This window comes from Salvelinus alpinus, chromosome 3, assembly GCF_045679555.1.
Source record: "Salvelinus alpinus chromosome 3, SLU_Salpinus.1, whole genome shotgun sequence".
Taxonomy (NCBI): Eukaryota; Metazoa; Chordata; class Actinopteri; order Salmoniformes; family Salmonidae; genus Salvelinus; species Salvelinus alpinus.
Window position 1 is genome coordinate 47028814 of NC_092088.1, and position 22431 is coordinate 47051244.

A 22431-nucleotide genomic window follows, 5' to 3' on the forward strand; every position below is an offset into this window, starting at 1 on the left:
TTGACATCTCTTAAAAGATTGCCAGCAGAGCATCACAGACTCCCAAGTTGCACAGAAATATTTAAAAAATCCTTTGAGGAGATGTTGATTTTATCATGCTCATGTTGTGTACCCGTCTGAATATTTATGTTGGAATGCCAGAGAAAACAGTGGTGCCCCTTAAGTAGGACTAATCACGCCTTGGTCAGTGAGAAACAAATTCTAAATCCTTTAAAGCCATGTTTGAAAATAGCCTATAGGCCTATACTAGAAGTACATCTCATGATCTATTATTTGTTATAATAATGATAATTTTCTTACTAATGGTGAGAAGGTCAGTTGTGGTTGGTTTTTAAAGATCTGTATTAAAAACATGTTTCTATTAAGTATGCTGTAGGTCAATGGCAGTCAGTGCCGTTTAAGATGAGGGAGGACAATTTGTTTTTCAGGAGCATGGCCTTATTTCTATTACAGTATATTGGATGACTCATTCGTATTCCATTCACCCATACAACCTAGCCTATGAATTAAAGTTTACAAGGTAGGTGCACACAGATCGAGAGACACATTTGAGGTGACAGACAGTGACATTCAATACCGCCTAGCAACACTCTTGCCTGTATCTAGCTGATATAGGGTGTAATCATTATTCCAACAGTTGCAAACAAGAGTTTCTATTGGACAAATTCAGGTATGTTTATCCCCATTTTGTTCCGTTTGCTTCCATTTAAGAAACGTTTTTCAACAGAATTGGCAGAATGAATACACCCCTGATGAAGAGTAAACAGTTCACTTTCATAGCAGCCACGTTGTATTCCTTCTCACATCTATGCGCTCTCCTCTCACCTCTTCCCTTCGCATGTGGACTTCAATGCACAACACTTCAGCTCTATGTGACCCGCCAAACCGCTACACACAGCCTACATCGTTGTCACCATATTAGCTAAAATAACATCATAGTCAGCATAGCTAATAGAGCTAACGCGTTAGTACGTCCGCTACAATCATGCAGTAACGTTACAGTGTACAGTCAGTTAGCAGTTACACCGGCAGGCCCGGTGGCAAAAAATGTGTAATACCAAAAGCTTACCTTGACTTGGAAGAGTTCCAGTGTCGTGTTGGAAAGTCATAGCCAGCTAGCTAACATAGCATCCCTCTGTTTGAGCAGAATGTTTCAGTAGACTGTACTAACTATCTGCATTTGCTAGCTAAGTAAGTGAAACTGAAAGTTTAAAAAAAATGATAATCTCTCTATTTCTCTCTTGCTTCTTCATTTTGGAATAAATTAATTTGTTCAAAACTGGTGAACTATTGTCTTTTTCTTTTTGAGTCAACCACTCACCACATATTATAGACTGCAGTGCTAGCAGTCTGTAGCTTATGCTTTCATTACTAGATTCATTCTCTAAACCTTTGATTGGTCGGACAACATGTCAGTTCATGCTGCAAGAGCTCTGGTAGGCTGGAGGACGTCCTCCCAAAGTTGTCATAATTACTGTGTAAGTCTATAGAAGGGGGTGAGAACCATGAGCCTCCTAAGTTTTGTGTTGAAGTCACTGTACCTAGAGGAGGACGGAAGCTAGCTGTCCTCCGGCTACACCATGGTGCTACCCTCCAGAGTGCTGCTGAGGCTACTGTAGACCTTTGCAAAATAGTGTTTTAATCAATGATTTAGTGACGTGATTATATTTAGTATAATTTTATCTAAAAATTATAACTTTTTAAATGTTTTACCATTTACATTTTATGAAATGTCCTCCTCTGAGGAGTCTCCACTGCTGTAGGTGTAGGTCACACTACCACACAGAAGGAAAAAAAATATCATACTTTATCAAATTCGGACACACCTTTAACAGTTACTGATAAAACATAGCCAAAAGGCGTAGTCTATTTCAAACTCTAAAATTAGTCCAGAGCTAACAAATTCAAAATAATCTGTAGTTGACAAGCAGGCATATACAGTATATGGGTCCAACATATCAGACAACCTGGCTTTTAAGTAAGCTCTGTGCATTAGGCTATACTGTTGCTGCCAACATGTGTTCATATGGCTTCAAAGTCTCATAAAATGTTCCCACTGTTGCCTCGGGTTGTGAGCAGTAGCCTAGCTTAGTCTACTCCTGGAACGAATTTAGTGGGAGAATGACTAGTACTAGCCTATTGCCAATTACATATCTGGAGATCTCCATTAGCCAAGTATGGCACAATACCCTTGCCTAAATGAGAGTGCCACAGTGTCATGATCTATGTTATAGAATGTGTTTAGGTCTCGTTACTGCAAGGCAATATACATTTAATTGATCTTCGAGTTTATTTAACTTTCCATGCTATGAAAGCATAATTTGGAGATTAGTAATTTTATGTTTTTTGCGTTTTGGTGACTGGTTGAAATGACCGTCTACATAAAATCCAGGTGGAACATGTGTCATTAAATTCAGGCATATTCTTGATTTAATATCCAACAGCAATATTAAGTTAGGGGCCTACTCAGCTCAATCAATTATTCATTAATAAAACATGAAACCCTCACTCACCTACCTATCCTCTGAGCGCAGCAACGCCCCTTTACGCAAGTGCAATAGGCCTACAACTAAACCGCGTTGAGCTTGCTGTGTTGTTTATTGTCGACATATCGGCATATGTGGGCCGCGCAGAAGGCGAGAGAGGCGACAGCGTGTTTCTCTCACCGGTGTCTCCTTTCAGTGACACTTCCTCACTAGGGGGTTCGTCATTTATAGTCGAAGCTTGGAGCACAGCTGGTACCCCAGGGTGTGTAATGTCACATAGGAGTTTCGATTATTTAAAGAATATTTTTCCAGACAGAAAAAACAAGCACATCGTCTCATTGTCCCCAGCCTAACTTTGGACGCTCAGTAGCGGGCTCTCTCTGGTCAGTGTCGCTTGCACTCGGGGGCTGGCTGCTTGTTTTGGATATGGGTGAAATCTGCTCAAGGTGCGGGCAATGACACATATAACAGGATGATGGACAAGGACGCTTTAAAAGGAATCTTCACTCTGTCATTTGCATGGTGTTTTCTGGTTTCAGTTTCTGGAGAGGTATGTGTCTATCTTTCATCGTCACTGTGCGTTTTCTGTTTGCGATGGGATATGAATTGACAACAGAAAGGTAAACAGGTGACCATAGATAACCAAATTCTTTACGATTTACATTCATTGGGAATATGTAGGTAGGCTGTAGACTTCGCGTAGTCTATTGGCTATATACTTCGCGTAGCCTGTTGGCTATGTAACATAAACCTATGTGTAATTGCAAAAGGTATGCTGTGCGTGGCACCTTCTCGTGTGCCAGTAAACCCGAATTCTGAGGTTAAACCATCCAAATTGGGCCACACATATTCACCTGAATATTCACTTGAATGTATCATATTAGGCCTGCTCTACTGCTGCAGTGCATCATTACTGAGCTTTCGCTTTTATTTTTCTTCCAATTATTTTATAGTGCCCTATGTAGGCTACATTTTTTATTTCACTAAGGACTTTGCTCCCAAGAAGAAAACTTAAGAACGAGCAATAGCCTATAGCCTACCCTTATCAGTTTGTTTTATTGCCGGTGAAGGAAATAATTGGGACAGACTATCACCCTATCCTCAGCAATCAAACTTGGCTTGCTGTTGTCATAAGGTAACTCATCCTAAAATACAGTATCACTTCAGTATCACTTCAGATAAAACATTTCAGATAAATAAATGCTGAGCTTTCCTAAATGCATTTCTGAAGGCTGACTGTGTGTCCTAAAGCCTGCACAGTAAGCGCGCCCATCAGTTGGTAAATACAACGATACTCTAGTATAAATTCGGTTGAATAGGAACCAATAATTTTTATTCTCCGCCAGCGAATTCATTAGATGGCGAGAAATAGTTTTGTCAAACCGCGCCATCCCTTGCGGAGGTCGTGCGTCAGAGTTATCTCATCATGCGTTTTACAGTAGTTAAAGCCACGCACACTTATGTGTGCAATAGTGAACAACCAATAAAAATGTAAACACTGGGGCAAATGCATTCAATGATATGTTCAAACTTCCTTGCAAATAGCAATTGATTCATATAGCCAATGATATTCCTTGAGAGCAACATTTTTGTAAAACATGGTTCGAGGCTGTAGGCTACATCATTTTAAAGTGACAACAAAAGCACACAAAAAATGACTAAAGGCAACGGTTGTAGGTTACTTGCTTGCACTTTATAACTTTCAATGTTAAACGCTATAAATGCTTATGAACTGTAATGTTTATGAAATGCTTATGCATGTTTACAAATAATGAAATACTAATTTATGAATAATGTGTATAAGCTACTATTTATAAATAGTTTATTCATTCTCATTCATGTTATTATAAAGTGTTACCCATTGACAACAGTGAATTCATTTTTAAATAGGCTAAGGAACTACTCCTGTCCTTTTCCCCAAAGAATCCTTCTATGGAGAACTCCAGCTGCCCCTGTCTCCATTAGATTGACAGATGCAATTATTAGAGTTCAACTGATTACGGTGCAGCTGTTTCCCATGCGTGACAGTATTGATTTTAGTGGCCTGGGTGGGGATAGTGGTGCCACAAAGTAGAACCCTTTAACTTAACCCTTCAATAATTTAATTGCTTTCTGCATAGACATTCTAAGCGATGCCACCTGCTCCCGGCCTCAGTGGGAAAATAGAAAGTAATTGAAAACAGATAGCAGAAGAGAAGAGGGACGAACATGGTTAACACAGTGTAACAATGCTTTTCACAGATCTACAGTATAGCACAGATAGGTTGAGTAAAACCATATTTCTACAAGTAGGCTACAATATAATACTAGAGAGAGAAAAGGTTGTTCTGTATGAAGGCTGCAAACAATCCGACGGGCTACTTATGGGACATAAGGGGCTACTTATGAACTGGCTTCCAAAACCTAATGTGGAAAACTTGGTCTAAATTAAATAAGCCTGCAGGTTCATATTGTAACGGCTGTCTTCGGGTGAAAGAAAGGAGGACCAAAATGTAGCGTGATGATAATCCATATTTTAATTAAGATATTTAAACGACGAACAAAAACAACAAACTGACAGAAGGAACCGAAAACGATACAGTCCTGAACATGGGAACACAGAACAGATGAACACACGAACAGGAACAATCACCCACAAACAAACTGTGAAAACAGGCTACCTTAATATGGTTCCCAATCAGAGACAATGACAAACACCTGCCTCTGATTGAGAACCATATTAGGCCAAACAACAAACCCAACATAGAAATACGAAACATAGAATGCCCACCCAGCTCACGTCCTGACCAACTAAACAAAGACTAAACAAAGGAAATAAGGTCAGGAACGTGACACATATTCTGTTGTCTTTTTTGTTGTTGCAGGTCATCTCTCAAGATGGCTACCTAAATACTATGCAGAGTGCAGGTAGACACCTCTTTTCCTCTTCCTCTTATTACTAATAGGTCTTGATTTCATCCATCCATCATTGTGATTCTGCCAAGTCATCCAAGGACATGGATGAATGACTCAGCAGCACTAATTGAATAGCCTAAATCAGGGATGGGCAACTCCAGTCCACGGGGGCCAGACTGCTGTCACACTTTTGCTCCAGCTAACATAGCGGACTCCAATAATCAACTAATCATGATCTTCAGCTTAGAATGCAATTCATTTAATCAGCTGTGTTTGCTAGGGATGGAGAAAAGGTGTGACACCAGTCCGGCCACAGAAGACTGGGGTTGTTCATCCCTGGCCTAAATGAACAACCTAGTGGGATGATGTGGGATGATGTGGGGTGTAGATGTGAGATGGCAAGGTGTTGTTTCAGCAAAATTTCACAATTTCAGAACAAAAGCTTGAAAAAGCCCTCTATCAAAAAATCCTCCCTCCTCTGCTAAATACGCTATTAGCAAGTCATTTGATGTCACCAGCGCTGCTGACAATCAGATGGTGATTCTAATTGAGCCTCTGAAGGATGGGTTGATATTCAGACAACGCTCAACTCCCTCATCAGTCTCTCATTTGTTATTTCTCTCTCTCGCTCTCTCTTTCTGTCTCTCTCTCTCTTTCTGTTTAACAGTGGAGGAGGTCTGCTGGGAGTGTCGTTCTCTTTATCCACAGCCAAAAGACACATAACCAGCCCCCCCGCTCCCACCCCCAAGATTGTCTCATGTTTAGGCTTTCATTTATGGAAATGAGAGTGTCCCTGATTTAAGAGCCCTGACATCATCTCTGATCGACTCTCACTCTCCAACAACCAGATGCTGCATGTCTGGTCCTTGTCTTCGGTGAAGTTACTGTTATGTTATGGGGTCTCAGAAAGTCTGGGTCTTAAAGATGGTTGTTTCCGTTTGTGGCTCAGCTATAGACACCCATCGGGGATAGAATGCAAGCTATGTTAAGAGACTTTAGAGCTTAGTTAAACTGGGATGGACAGTGAGACAGATTTATGACACCAACGTGCATACTGAGTTTCTTGCTCTCAATACATGCATTTATATACTCACTCCCTATCTCATCCTCTGCATGGAAACAGATTATCCATGCATATACACATTTGATACAGCACATCTGCTTTCATGTGCTGGTGATGTTTTGGGGTTTTAGGTGTTTGTGTTTGGGTGTGTGCAGCGTAAGTTTGTTCACGTGTGTGTTTGAATCTGTATGTGAACTTGTGTGCATGTCTGTGGCGCGTGAGTGTGTGTGTGTTCCGGTAACCTTTCGTAATAACGCCATCCATAAAATGTCTGTCTCTGGCACACCTTCTTACTGTGTGAACTCTATCAAATATGTATCTCCTCTGAGTATGAGATCTGAAAGGATTAGATAGGTGTAAGAAAAATTCTAAACAAATCCACCTAATCTATCATAGAGCAAGGTGGAGCTATTACCATATTGCTCATACCTATCCAATCCTTTTAAGATCTACATGAAGTGACCACGGTTTGGGACAAGGTGTCAATCTGGAATTGAGCAGAGTACTGCTCCTTCGAGATGTCTTTTCTCTCAGGCATCAATCAGACACCCACTCCAGCCTTAAGTCACTAAGCCTGTGCGAATGTGGACCAGCAGTCCCTCAAACAAACACAGACAGGGGTTAGGCCACTCACTGGGCGGGTGTAGATTTGCGAGCGATCGCTCACAGCTGTGAATGTTTACCCAGCGACACCTCAAAGGACTTGCGGTCCTTAATCCACTGGTTTAGAGCGTTCAGGACGAGGAGTTTAGGTGCGTAAAGAGGATATCTTCCTTTCCTGGCTGGACCCCAGTGCCCATTTCCACTTCCCTCCAATCTCCTCAGGGTTTAACACCTGGCTCCAGAGGGATGTTAGCACGTCTCTCCTTCATATCCTATACAGTACGCACACACCATGGGCTGAGGTACTGCCATATCAGTTACACATCACAGGAAGCATGGGCCTAAAGGTAAAGATTATCCTACTTTTACTAAAAACTGACTGCTAGGCAGATAAGCGCATACATAGCCCATTGAAAAGGGACTGATAATTCAGTTAGTTATAGTTGTGTAACGCACGTCGTCGGGAGAAGGAGAAGAGGACCAAGGTGCAGCGTGGTAAGTGTTCATACTATTTAATAAAATACGCAACACTTGACAAAACAACAAACACGACAAACGAACAGTCCTGAAAGGTGAAACAAACACTAAACAGGAAACAACCACCCACAAACACAGGTGGGAACAGGCTACCTAAGTATGATTCTCAATCAGAGACAACGATAGACAGCTGCCTCTGATTGAGAACCATACCAGGCCAAACACACAGAAATACAAAACAAGGACAACATAGAACACCAGACATAGAATGCCCACCAAAACTCACGCCCTGACCAACCAAAATAGAGACATAAAAAGGATCTCTACGGTCAGGGCGTGACAAGTTGGTTCTGGATTTGCGTTTAACTGACATTCTCAAGCAACTGTCTCCATTCTTTGCGTGATGTATTACCAGACATTGATCCCTTGGAAATACATGGGTTATTTATGGATCAAGTTCAGGGCTGCCTCTGGCTCTGGTTGCCATTAAATGTCTGCCTCTGCATTAAACCACAGACCCTTCCCCCTGTTTAAAACTCAATCTGTGGACCAGATGTATGTTTGTGTTTAATGGCCCACTCCTATTCAATGTGATGGGTCATCTTTACAAGTGGTCCCAGTGGTTCTTTAACCTGCATAGATTAGATCGTAAGGCTGAGCCCAGGTTTTTCCGTAACGATCCCAACTCACGCTTTCTCAAAGCCAATTAGAGAACAGAGATGCAGCACTCGCAGACCCAGTTAAATGCATCTGTAATTAAAAAGCCCTGGATTACTCCGAGAATTGCATTGCAGTGAGTTTCAGTTTATCAGTACGCCCTGTAGGAACTCATGGCTTACGCAATGGATTCTGGACACGAGCATCCACCCCTCTTGAGGAATAGTTGTCTACCCCAAAGTTGTATATCTATCATCAAACTATGCTTTCGACAGCATTGAGAAAATAATTGTGAGGATTTGAATATAATATAATATAATTTTAAGACCTGTATGCCTGGGGTGCATTTTAAGGACAAAAAAAAATACAGAGATATATGCACGCACGGGCACACACACACACACACACACACACACACACACACACACACACACACACACAAACACACACACACACACACACACACACACACACACACGCACGCACGCACGCGCACGGGCACACACACACACACACACACACACACACACACACACACACACACACACACACACACACACACACACACACACACACACACACACACACACACACACACAGAGAGAGAGAGAGAGATATGGCAGCAGTAAGGGAACAGGTTTTCAGGTTGTCTGATAAGGTAGCCCGCCACGCTCTGTGACTCAGCAAAGCAGACCTACACAAATACTCTGGCCCCTGCACTGCAGCAACATGCTGTCAGTCTGACCAGCCAGGTGGCTCACTCCTTTACCTCTGAGGATGGAGAGAGAGGGGGAGGTGGAACCAAAAGAGAGAGAGACAAAAGGAGAGGAAATTGTTTGAACGCCTGCCTGGCTTATTGTGATTTAATTATAAAACTCTGCTTTAATCCCTCCCAATCACTTCGTCTCACAAACATGTGTATCGCTATACTGTATTAACTAAGCTTCAACAGAAGCTCATCCAGAAGCTTTGATTAACCCTTTGTATCTGAATGTGTCTCTCCCTAGCTCCTCTGTCCTGTTCAGAAGGCTTCACTGAGCTGGGCTACTACAACGGCTCTGTGTCTCAGACTGACTCTGGCTCGCCCTGCCTGAAGTGGACAGAGTTCCCAGACTACGTCCTGCAGTACCCGGGCCGGGGGCTGGGCGACCACAGCTACTGCCGTAACCCTGACCGTGAGTCCAACCCCTGGTGCTTCTTCCGCCAGAGCTCTGGAGCCATCGGCTGGGCCTACTGCGACTGCCACCAGGGTGAGGATTTACCGACTGATACTTACTTCAAGGGAATCAATACTGCTGGGTAACTACCTGGAACCAGATGATTTATAGTGGTGTATGAATTCCAAAGTCACCAAAAAATAATTGTGAGGTATCTTTGTATCTTTGCTGTGGTTTTGGGGTGATCATGTTGCTCTGGCAGGAGATCTATGCCTCTGACTATCTAGGGAAGCTACAGTGCATTTGGAAAGTATTTGGACCCCTTCACTTTTTCCACATTTTTGTTACGTTACAGCCTTATTCTAAAATGGATTAAGTAAAAACATTTCCTTATCAATCTACACATAATGACAAAGAGAAAACAGGTTTTAGAAATGTTTGCAAATGTATTAAAAGTAAAAACAGAAATACCTTTTTTGCATAAGTATTCAGACCCTTTGCTATGAGACTTGAAATTGAACTCAGGTACATCCTGTTTCCATTGATCATCCTTGAGATGTTTCTACAACTTGATTGGAGTCCACCGTTGGTAAATTCAATTGATTGGACATGATTTGGAAAAGCACACACCTGTCTATATAAGGTCCCACAGTTGACAGTGCATGTCAGAGCAAAAACCAAGCCATAAGGTCGAAGGAATTGTCCGTAGAGCTCCGAGAGGCTCAGATCTGGGGAAGGGTAGAAAAACATTTGTGCAGGATTGAAAGTCTCCAAAAACACAGTGGCCTCCATCATTCTTAAATGGAAGAAGTTTGGAACCACCAAGACTCTTCCTAGAGCTGGCCACCCGGGCCAAACTGAGCAATCGGGGGGAGAAGGGCCTTGGTCAGGGAGGTGATCAAGAAACCGATGGTCACTCTGACAGAGCTCCAGAGTTCCTCTGTGGAGATGGGAACCATCTCTGCAGCACTCCACCAATCGGGCCTTTATGGTACAGTGGCCAGACGGAAGCCACTCCTCAGTAAAAAGGCACATGATGGCCCGTTTGGAGTTTGCCAAAATGCACCTAAAGGACTCTCAGACCATGAAAAACAAGATTCTCTCCTCTGAAGAAACCAAAATTGAACTCTTTGGCCTAAATGACAGGCGTCACGTCTGGAGGAAACCATGCACCGCTCATCACCTGGCCAATACCATCCCTACGATGAAGCATGGTGGTGGCCTTATGCTGTGGGAATGTTTTTCAGGAGCAGGGACTGGGAGACTAGTCAGGATCAAGGGAATGATAAACGGAGCAAAGTACAGAGAGATCCTTGATGAAAACCTGCTCCAGAGTGCTCAGGACTGTAAAGGTTCACCTTCCAACAGGACAACGACCCTAAGCACACAGCCAAGACAATGCAGGAATGGCTTCGGGACAAGTCTCTGAATGTCCTTGAGTGACCTAGCCAGATCCCGGACTTAAATCTGATCGAACATCTCTGGAGAGACCTGAAAATAGCTGTGCAGCAATGCTGTAATCGGTCCTTCAACAGAGTACTGAGTAAAGGGTCTGAATACTTAAGTAAATGAGATTTTTCAGTTTTAAAACAATTTCTTAACCTGTTTTTGCTTTGTCATTATGGTGTTTTCAGAGTAGATTGATGAGGGGAAAAAACGATTTAATCGATTTTAGAATAAGGCTGTAACGTTACAAAATGCGGAAAAAGTGAAGGGGTCTGAATTCTTCCCGAATGCATTGTATGTCCTTGTCTGCTTGTGTCTCTCAATCTGTCTGCGCCCCATTATTTTTCTGTATGTCTGTCAGTTGGCTCCTCCCATATTGTTCTCTCTGTGACTCCCACCCCCCTTTATGAGTGTAAAGGCATCCACATACTGTCCATAGGTTCGGTTTGCTCCTAGCAGAACTCAGTCAAGTGAATGTCTGTGTTCACATACTCCCTAAAGACCTTTGCTTGAAAAACAAAAAAAATGCTTGAAATAAAATCAAGAAATCTGTAATTAGTTTGGACTTTTTTTGCTTAGTCTTGCAATTTTACATCTAGCTAAGATGTTTGGTGCAGTACTTCTCAAGTGAAAAAATGTGCATGAAAACTAGTAGTGCACTGCAGACAGTAGGGCCTTGCTGCTGCTGTGCTCTCTCTCGTTGAATGACAGCAAACACTTCATTGAAGAATCCCGTCCATAGTTCCCACCCCTACTGTTGACCAATCACAGATGAAGGGGCGTAGACTTCGGCTACCAAACTTCGACTTGCCTCAAGAAAAAAAAATGTTGTGTGCACGAATAGCCTGAAGAAAAACCCTGCCGAACACCAAAACGTCAAAAATCGTTTCATAATATATGCTCAAACTGTTTCGACTGGGAAGCATGTGTCAGCCTTTACCCTGCGTGTCCATTAGCCAACCGTCTGTCTTTGTACTGGCCTGTCAGCACCTTGCTTGTATGTAGATATGCCCATGTTGAAATATCTGTGTTTGCTGTCATTATCTGTCTGTCTCTTTTTAACTCTCCCAAGCTTTCTCTTTGAAACGGTTAACCTTTCTCAGGGTTTGTAGGCGATTTGACTTAGGGTATATGTGTGTGAATGCGTGTGTGTTTGTCAGGTTGGAATAGGTAAGTGTTGCAAGACCCACAAACCAAGGATAATCTATACAATTATCCTGAGATAATCACACCTGTTGGATTCATGGTTTACTTGGTAGCACTTTGTCGGTCTGCCTGTTTCTGATGGGTGTGAGAGAGAGATGTCCCACCTGTCATTTCAAATGATTTCACAATCTCTGGTGCTGTTCCATATCTTAATGCCTTCTCTCCTCTCCAGGAGCTGTCAGGTTGGTAGGTGGGTCCTCCCCTCAGAGCGGGCGTCTGGAGGTATACCTAAATGGCCAGTGGGGGGCGGTATGTGACACACACTGGACCGACCGCGATGCCAGTGTGATCTGCAAACAGCTTGGACTGAGGTGAGAGCTACTGCCATACTTGTATAACTGCTTTGTGTGTGTGTCAAATCCTACCCTCCACTCCTGACTGTCCACCTGTCTTTCTCTCTCCGTCCATCCTGTCTTTCTGTCTGCAGTGAGATCGGCACGGCCCTCCAGCACTCCTACTTCGGGCCCGGCTCTGGACTCTTCCACTATGAACGCCTTGGCTGCCGTGGCAACGAAAACACTCTGCTGGATTGCAGGAGTCGGAAGTTTGTCACCGGCGACTGTAACCATGGCAACGAAGCGGGGGTGGTGTGTGCTGCACCTGAAGGTGAGGCTGTTGGAGATTTCAAAACATCCATGGGGATAAAGCATAGATCTCTCACAAGTGCTACACATACAGTATAAATGTAGTACATTTTACTTTACATGTGTACTAGGCCTACCAGTAGAGTTATCTAAAGTTGTGAAAAGCCACTTCCCCTTTTTGAGTAAGACAGTGATAGAGAGAGACTGTGTACCCTCTCTCTTAGAGTTTCAGTGTCCTTATCCACCTCATTCAGAGCTGCTGGGCCAGTTTGAGATTTGTGGCTAAGATTCATCTCCATAACACAAACACTGCAAGGCTAGAACAAGAACTGTCTCTTCTGAGCAGCACGGCCAAGAGGGAGCTGATGTTGCCTGCCTAGTCATTCACATAGCTTTTAGAGCTCTCTGAGGCTGCCAGCTCTCGCGGCTTCTACAGCACTCGTGTCATAGCATCCCAAAGGGGCATAATGAACTACAACAGTGGTGTGTGTATGTGTATGTTTGTGTGCCTCTGCGTGTGTGTGAGGAGGGTAGAGAGAGGGGTGCCCAGAGGAGCAGGCCCTGGCGATATATTTAGCGTGGTGCAGTGAATTATTCAGTCTGGAACATTATGAGGGAGAGAGTTATCTGAGAGCCCTGAGGCCCTGCTATCTGAGAGCCCTGAGCCCCTGTCAACCCCCCCCTACCCCAAACAACCCCCCCACCTCCTCAACTTCTCTGCCAGGGCTACTCTGATTGCATAACTGATCCACCCCCCTTTCCTGCTCCCTGCATCCCGCACATACTTATACTTGCTGTAGTTTCAAATGACATGACGAAGCTTTGAACCAAACTGAGCCAGGGTTAGGGGTCACAGCATTCCAACAGTTCTGTGGTTCAGATCACTTTATTTATCATGGCACTGGGCACGAGGTTATTTACATTTGCATTCATCAAGGAGACCATAAGTGGACAAGTAGATAACTTAGAAGAACGGTGGTTTCTATTGTAACATGATGCCAACATGTTCTGCCAGGTAACTACTTTCTGCTGTCTTTTTCAGGCAATGGCGCCCCCTTGAGGTTGGTAGGTGGCCTGGAGGACTTCGAGGGCCGTGTGGAGGTGTACCATGATGGGAGGTGGGGCACGATCTGTGATGACCAGTGGGATGACATTGATGCTGAGGTGGTCTGTCGGCAGCTGGGACTGGGGTGAGCAGCAATGGGGTTCTGATGGCTCAGGAGCATGGTGCTTGACTTGCAGGCAGCATATGGGTTATTAATGTGATTCCCTCCACTAAATGTGACTCAGTTCCTATGTAGGTAAAAACTAGAGGTGAAGCCCTATCAGTGGTAGCAAGGGTTCCCAGGCATGAAGTTGCCCACCAACCAAGGCTCTCTGCACTCCACAAAGCTGGATGCACTCCTGCTAGGATAGCCTTATTTACACTGCTACATTCCCACTGAGTGAACTATATTAATATAGATGAACGGAAGGCATGCATTTTTGATGACCGACAGTGTTTTGGGTTGTTGCTCTGCTGGAGAGGAGCCAGCTGATCCAGATGATTCAGATGTCATCGTTGCTCTTAGCAGATCACCCACACGTAGCCACGCACACAAAATGAGTGGCTTACAGTAAGTTTTATTTCTTTATTTTATTGAACCATTATTTAACTAGGCAAGTCAGTTGAGAACAAATTCTTATTTACAATGATGGCCTTGCAAAAGGCCTCCTGCGGGGACGGGGGCTGGGATTAAAAATAAAAAAAATATAAAATATAAATATAGGACAAAACACACATCATGACAAGAGAGACCTAAGACAACAACATAGCAAGGCAGCAACACATGACAACACAGCATGGTAGCAACACAATTTGGTAGCAGCACAAAACATGGTACAAACATTATTGGGCACAGACAACAGCACAAAGGACCAGTAGGTAGAGACAACAATACATCACGCAAAGCAGCCACAACCGTCAGTAAGAGTGTCCATGATTGAGTCTTTGAATGAAGAGATTGAGATAAAACTGTCCAGTTTGAGTGTTTGTTGCAGTTCGTTCCAGTCACTAGCTGTCACCCAGGGATGTGTGTGCTTTGGCGACTTTTAACAGAATGTGACTGGCAGAACGGGTGTTGTATGTGGAGGATGAGGGCTGCAGTAGATATCTCAGATAGGGGGGAGTGAGGCTAAGAGGGTTTTATAAATAAGCATCAACCAGTGGGTCTTGCAACGGGTATACAGAGATGACCAGTTTACAGAGGAGTATAGAGTGCAGTGATGTGTCCTATAAGGAGCATTAGTGGCAAATCTGATGGCCGAATGGTAAAGAACATCAGATCTATAAATTATGTCTCCGTAATCTAGCATGGGTAGGATGGTCATCTGAATCAGTGTTAGTTTGGCAGCTGGGGTGAAAGAGGAGCGATTACGATAGAGGAAACCAAGTCTAGATATAACTTTAGCCTGCAGCTTTGATATGTGCTGAGAGAAGGGCAGTGTACCGCCTAGCCATACTCCCAAGCTCTAAACCCTCAGAGGTAGTAATCACACCTGTGGGGAGAGGGGCATTCTTCTTACCGAACCACATTACCTTTGTTTTGGAGGTGTTCAGAACCAGGTTAAGGGTAGAGAATGCTTGTTGGACACTAAGAAAACTTTGTAGAGCATTTAACACCAAATCTGGGAAGGGGCCAGCTGAATATAAGACTGTATCATCTGCATATAAATGGATGAGAGAGCTTACTACTTCCTCAGCTATGTTGTTGATGTAAATTGAGAAGAACGTGGGGCCTAGGATCGAGCCTTGGGGTACTCCCTTGGTGACAGGCAGTGGCTGAGACAGCAGATTTTCTGACTTTAAACACTGCACTCTTTGAGAGAGGCAGTTAGCAAACCAGGCCAAAGACCCCTCAGACACCAATACTCCTTAGAATACTCCGGCCCACAAGAATGGAATGGTCTACCGTATCAAAAGCTTTGGCAAAGTCAATAAAAATAGCAGCACAACATTGCTTAGAATAAAGTGCAATGATGACATCATTGAGGACCTTTAAGGTTGCAGTGACACATCCATAACCTGAGCGGAAACCAGATTGCATACCCAAGATAATACGATAGACATCAAGAAAGAGAAGTTTTTCCAACACTTTTGATAAACAGGGCAAGATAGAAATAGGAATCCTGACTTAATGAAGTGGTGATTTAAAGAGCTCAGCCATGTGCTTCTTGTCAGTAACAACCACATCATCAACATTAAGGGACATGGGCAGCTGTGCGGGGGGGGGGGTTATTCTTCAGGTCTTTAACCGTTTTCCAGAACATCTTGGGGTTAGACCCAGAGAGAGAACTGCTCCTTAAAGTAACTAACTTTGGCCTTCCAGATCGCCTGAGTGCACTTATTTCTCATTTGCCTGAACGAGAGCCAGTCCGCCTGAGTATGCGTGTGCCGAGCCTTTCGCCAAATGCAATTCTTGAGGTGGGGTAACTCTGCAAGATCACGGTCGAACCAGGGGCTCAACCTGTTTTTAATTCTCATTATCTTTATGGGGGCGTGTTTGTTAACAATTCCACTGAAAATATCAAAAAAGAAAGTCCAAGCGTCTTCGACAGAGGCGATCAAGCTGATTCTATACCATTTTACAGAGGCCAGTTCATGAATGAATGCTTGCTCATTACATTTTTTTAGCAAGCGTCTATGACAAATCAGGACAGGTCGTTTCACTGAGCAGCCATTACGAATGCAGGCTGTAAAACAGTGATCACTAAGGTCATTACAGAAAACACCAGACTGATACCTATCAGGATTATTTGTGAGGATAACATCGAGGAGAGTAGCCTTTTCTGGGTGTTTGGAGTCCTACCTTGTGGGATTGGTAATAATCTGAGAAAGATTTAGGGAGTCCCATTGCTTTAGGACTTGGTCAAGTGGTTTAAGCATGTCCCAGTTTAGGTCACCTAGCAGGACAAATTCAGACTTAGTGTAAGGGGCCAGGAGAGAGCTTAGGGCAGGTAGGGTACAGGCCGGTGCTGATGGAGGACGATAGCACCCAGCAACAGTCAACAAAGAGTTATTTGAAAGTTTAATGTGTAAAACCAGCAAATCAAATTGTTTTGGGACAGACTTGGTGGAGACAACTGAGCACTGAAGGTGATCCTTGGTAAAGATTGCCACTCCCCAACCTTTGGGAAGATCTGTCTTGCCGAAAAAGGTTATAACCAGAAAGGTTAACATCAGTATTTAAAACACTCTTCTTTAACCACGTCTCAGTAATGAGCAACACATCTGGATTGGAGCTGTGAACCCACACTTTCAATTGATCCATTTTAGGTAATAAGCTTCTAGTGTTAACATGCAGAAAACCCAGGCTTTTATGAGAGCAGAAATCAGTCAAGCAGATATCAGTGTCAGAATTGGGGCTAGCAACAGTAGATAGGCCAGGGTGTACATGCACATTTCCAGATACCATCAACAGTAATACAATCAAGGCACGCCACATGACAGGGAGAGCTCTGCACTGCTGATTTATGACATCTGAATGTGCATCAGATGGCAACAAGATCATATTGTACAGCAATTTCATCAGGAAACATGAATACAAAGCCAGTGAGAGGTGGTTAGAATAGGATGTTAGGCCAAAAGTCTGTGTAACCTATAGAGAGTCAGAGTCCCGAGTGTGGGAACAAACAGTCTGTCCCCCAGTTGGGTAAAGAAAGTTCATAGTCAACAAAGCATGCAGGAATCATGAGGCAAATAGTAAAATGTACAAGAAAAAAATCGAATATATAAAGACTTGAGGCTAGCCATTGTAAGTTCAGAGTCACTCGCCCCAACAGTGCGTGTGTACAAAGAGTGGATAAACAAAAAAGCAAAGTGGATCGGTCTCAGGACACTTTTCAGATATTCCACTGGTCATTAATAATTTATTTCTCAACTATACTGACTATATTTGGTGTGCATGAGTGTTCAAACAGGGACTGGGGTTTTTGTGCCGTGTAAATGTGGTTCTCTGCTTTGTAAGTGCATGGTTTTGTGCTCTGTACAGTACCCGTAAGGCCTGTTAACTTGGTGGGAATACATTTATATGTGTACATTGGAATGACCCTTGAGTGGTTGCCATATATTGTTTACATGTTGTCCATATATGGTGTTTGTATTTATTGTGTGAGTTAGTCATATGGTCATTGCGTATGGCTGTGTGTGTGTCCACTCAGGGGTGTACCGAAGGCGTGGACGTGGGCTCACTTTGGCCAGGGCTCTGGGCCCATCCTCCTGGACGGGGTGCAGTGTACAGGCAACGAGCTTTCCCTGGAGGAGTGTCCCCACAACAACTGGCAACAACACAACTGTGACCACATGGAGGATGCTGGCGTGTCCTGTAACCCATACACAGGTCAGGAGTCAGGACAGGGCAGGAACGCTATGTGTATGTAAACACCCAGAACATTACACATATTTGTATGCAAAACACATACACCTCTGTCTCAAACACACACCGTGTTGCAGATGGTGTAGTACGGCTGGTGGGGTCTGACAGTCCCTGGGAAGGTCGTCTGGAGGTGTACCACTCTGGGGACTGGGGTACGGTGTGTGACGACAACTGGACTGAGCACCACGCACAAGTGGTGTGTAGACAGCTGGGCTTCAGGTGGGTCTACAGGAGTCCTTATATGTACATATACAATCTGAACATGGGAATTAGGTGTATCTGTATTAATAGTGTCGTGATATTGTCGTAATAGTGTAGTGATACTGTAGTAATGGCGTATTTTGTCCAGCAGAGGGCGTGCAGAGGTGACATCAGACGGGCTGTACGGAGAGGGCACAGGGCTGATCCTGCTGGATGAGGTGCAGTGTGAAGGCTCAGAGGGCACCCTGCTTGCCTGCGGGCACGCCGAGTGGGGTCGCCATGACTGCTCCCACAGCGAGGACGTAGGGGTGCGCTGTGAGAGGGGGGGAGAGACCAATGAGGTGCCAGGGTTGCCACGCATCGCAGGTAGGCCAACTAACTGTACCCACTGAGATCGCATAAGAAATCAAATCAAAGTTCCTATCCACATATCTCTGTTAGACGTCTATCTCCTCTGGTGAATATTGCAAAGAAATGTCTAATTCATACATTGTGGTTTATGGTGGTTCTCTGTTCTGGTCCCAGGCCCTCTGGTGCGACTGGTTGCTGGAGAGAGCCGGAAGGAGGGGCGTGTGGAGGTGTTTCTGAACGGCCAATGGGGGAGCGTGTGTGATGACGGCTGGAATGACGTCAATGCTGCAGTGGTCTGCAGGCAGCTGGGATTTGTGTAAATATGGATTTTCTCGCTCATATTTCTCCCTGTTAATGTATCATATCCTTTCCCTCATCTGCGGTATCCCTCATACCTCAAAGTCAAGTATGTGGTTAGACACCTGGGGTTTCCCTGTCTCTGAGTGATCAACTCTTACTTTAACTGCCATTCAGGACATGGGGACATTTAGGAATTTTGTACTTTCCCCTTGTCTCTTTCTCAGTGGGGTGTCGAAGGCTCGCTCCATGGCATATTTTGGAGCAGGCAAGGGCCCCATCCACCTGGACAATGTGAGGTGCATGGGGGCTGAGGTGTCCCTGGGGGAGTGCCCGGCCGAGGGAGAGGACGCCCATGACTGCAAGCACAGCGAAGACGCAGGGGTCATCTGTGACTACGTCCCCGAGCCGGTGGGAGACGGCGCCATAATAACGCAGACCTGCGGCATGAGGCCAAACACACAGCGCCGCAGGAGGAGGATAATTGGAGGGGACAAGTCAATCAGGTACACTGTAAGCACACGCACGTACAAAGCGTTATATTACTTTGTATCACTGCATAGATACTGTAAATGCAAACACATTGCACAAGTCAAATGATCACATCATCAAGTCAACCATGATCTATTTCTACATATGCTCTCTCTCCTCCCCTGGCTGTGCTGTGGTAGGGGGGACTGGCCATGGCAGGTGTCTCTGTGGCTCAAGTCCCAGTCCAAAGGGAACCATCCACTGTGTGGAGCCACGCTCATCAACTCCTGCTGGGTCCTGACTGCTGCACACTGCTTCAAGAGGTGGGACACAGAGACGTCTAGTGTCCAATGATGGAATTGCAGTGACTGTTCTAAAAATGACATGTGTCACGCATACAATAAATGATCTATCAAGGAGCTTGTCTATGTCAATAATTGTATAAAGTATTCTTAGTAAGAGATTGACACGCCACTGATAAGTGAAACTTTCTTGAGTCACTGTCTTGATCTTTTCAGTCTGGCTTCTTTTCAGCTTGGCTTCAACTTCCTCAGACCTTGATTTCCTGTCCTCTTCTTTTCGTCCTCTCTCTCCCTCTCTTAGGTTTGGAAGGGACCCATCGCGCTACGTGCTGCGACTGGGTGACTACCACACGGAGGAGAGGGATGACTTTGAGCGCAGCCTGTCCCCGGAGCGCATCATCATTCACAGGAAGTACCACAGCCAGGGCTGGGAGTATGACATTGCCCTGCTTAGGCTGAAGGGCACTGAAGGCAACTGTGTGGCCTTTAACCCTCATACCAACTCAGCCTGCCTCCCTGCGCCTGGCAGCAAGTGGGGCAAGAGGCCAGCCGCCTGTGTCATCACAGGGTGGGGCATCACAGGTGCTGAACATGAGCCTCTCTGTTACAGACAGTTCCCTTCGTGTTTATATTGGAATCAGCCATTTGATCTGTTCATTGCTTGATATTTTATGTGACAGAACATTTGCATGGATTTTGGCTCCCTCTCTCTTATCTCTCTGTTCATCCCTCACTTTCTCATTCTTGCTCTCTCTTTCTCAGACTCGGAATACTCCCGTACTCTGCTGCAGGCCTGGGTTCCCCTGCTGCCCTCCTGGAAGTGTAAGAAGCGATACGGCGAGCGCTACACCAGCCGCATGCTGTGTGCGGGCAGCCTGTCGGACCGTCGGCGCGTGGACAGTTGCCAGGGTGACAGCGGTGGTCCCCTGGTGTGTCAGGGAGAGGGGGGCCGCTGGGTGCTGACGGGGGTCATCTCCTGGGGTCATGGCTGTGGTGACCCCTCCTTCCCTGGGGTGTACACGCGGGTCAGCAGGTTCCTGCGCTGGATTGACCAGGTCACCAACAAACCTCCAAGGATCTGATGCTGCCACTGTGCCATTGGACAGCTCACGTTATCATATGACTTTGGGGAGGTGGGGGGGATTAAAGGCGCAGTGCCCGGTTAGAGAGGGTTACCACATCCGAGTATCTGCTCATGGTCTCACTCATAAAGTTGCACATCCAGCAGAGCGCTTTTAAGTCACTTTTTGTTTTGCATACACTTGGAGAAGCCTGTATGGCATTGTGCATTCTTGGTTGTGTGGAAATACCACTTTGATGAGAGCATTTAATGCATCAATGGTTCAATTATGAGAGGCAGACTACGTAGGTGAATGACATTGCACTAGAATGCATGCCATAATATCACACTGCGACACTCGTGAAAAGCCAATGAATGGTGCCAATGGGACTAAGTCTAGTCAGAAGCATCAAGTGGAGTATCATTAAGGTACAATATTGTACATTTACAGTACATATGGCTTCTAAATTAATAATTGTTTCATGAACATTCCGGTTGTGCATGCATTTTAACTTATGTCTATACTAATGTGCTCCACTCTTGATTGAAACAATTGGCCAAATTGGTCAGCTTACAGATCGCTGGTTTAGATCATAGGAGAGGCATGAGTGGGCCTTTATGAGGCTCTGTAAATGTGGCAATGATGACATGGCTTCTCACAAAGGCTTAAATGATGTTTGCCTGCCCACATACAGTATCCATCTGTCTACCAATTTCTCTTAAAAGCTGCACTTTCCTATCAGCATTATGTGAAGCCAGAGGGGGCGGGGTGAGTGTGTGTGTGCAAGCATGTGCGTGTGTGAGAGTGTGTGTGTGTGTTTACATGTATGTGTGCACTGTCAATTTATTTTTCATACATCATCTCAATTCTATACCATATCTTTGAGTTTTTGTCTCAAGTTACAGTGCAATTCCCAAATGATCCATGCAATCTTCTCATCATTCTTATAGTTTGACAAACATGAACACATCTTACATACTTACCAAGCCTATACAGTGCTGACGTAACATGGTCACATTCCACTCTGATTTTGAAACTCTCATACTGAATAGATGTCAAAGCTTCATGTGGTTATTACTAACGCAAAATTCCAACTATCTGGTTTTAGTACTTCAATCCCAATAGGAAACAAACTAACTACTCCCTAATACCGCCTGTACACTTGCTGGAATGTTTGTTTACAGTTTCCACTGAACGTTCAAACCCTCTTTTGTTATATCGGGCTTTAAGTCACATGACTGCATGTTTCCGATTGTCACTGAACAGGACAATTATTTATTCTGTGATATTTTCTTTAAAACAATCTTCAGACTCTCGCTCCTGCCACTGTCGCTTTTTCAGTGAAGTATTTTTATTCAACTCCAGAATGCTATAGGTCTACTGTACACACCTCTCTTCATACATATCCTGTAAGTACTCTGTATAAAATACCTTGAATGTTAAGGTGAATATATATCATGTGTTTTTGAGTGGTGCCATTAAATATCTGAGTCACTCTTGTGTTTCATTACTATTATGTTGCTCCAATATTACTCATCCGGCTCAGCACAGCAGAATTACAGCTCTAATGACAATTTTCCATGTGCTTGTCTTATTCATCATGACATTTTCCTATAGGCTACTTTTTCTTGAAGGCATCTTGGGTATTGGCAGATTGCAGAGGTTTCAGCACATGGAAAATTATGTCATACTTTTAGGATTATGCTGACCAATTGAATTGCAACCTGAACCCCCTCCTGTACTTTACTCTTATATAGTGT

The 22431-nt window shown here is 44.4% G+C and overlaps 1 protein-coding gene across 1 annotated transcript; it reads left to right on the top strand.

Annotated features, from left to right (window-relative positions):
• Positions 1 to 2597: 2597 nt before the first annotated feature.
• On the top strand, positions 2598 to 22166 carry LOC139570835 (neurotrypsin-like). The gene is made up of 14 exons (XM_071393050.1): positions 2598 to 3036; positions 5351 to 5393; positions 9189 to 9431; positions 12163 to 12301; positions 12418 to 12596; positions 13617 to 13764; positions 17774 to 17952; positions 18066 to 18207; positions 18341 to 18555; positions 18715 to 18856; positions 19065 to 19343; positions 19509 to 19631; positions 19912 to 20192; positions 20373 to 22166. Exons 1-14 carry the CDS (start codon positions 2959 to 2961, stop codon positions 20690 to 20692), a joined length of 2511 nt encoding a protein of 836 aa, XP_071249151.1. The 5' UTR covers positions 2598 to 2958; the 3' UTR covers positions 20693 to 22166.
• The last annotated feature ends 265 nt before the right edge of the window (positions 22167 to 22431 follow it).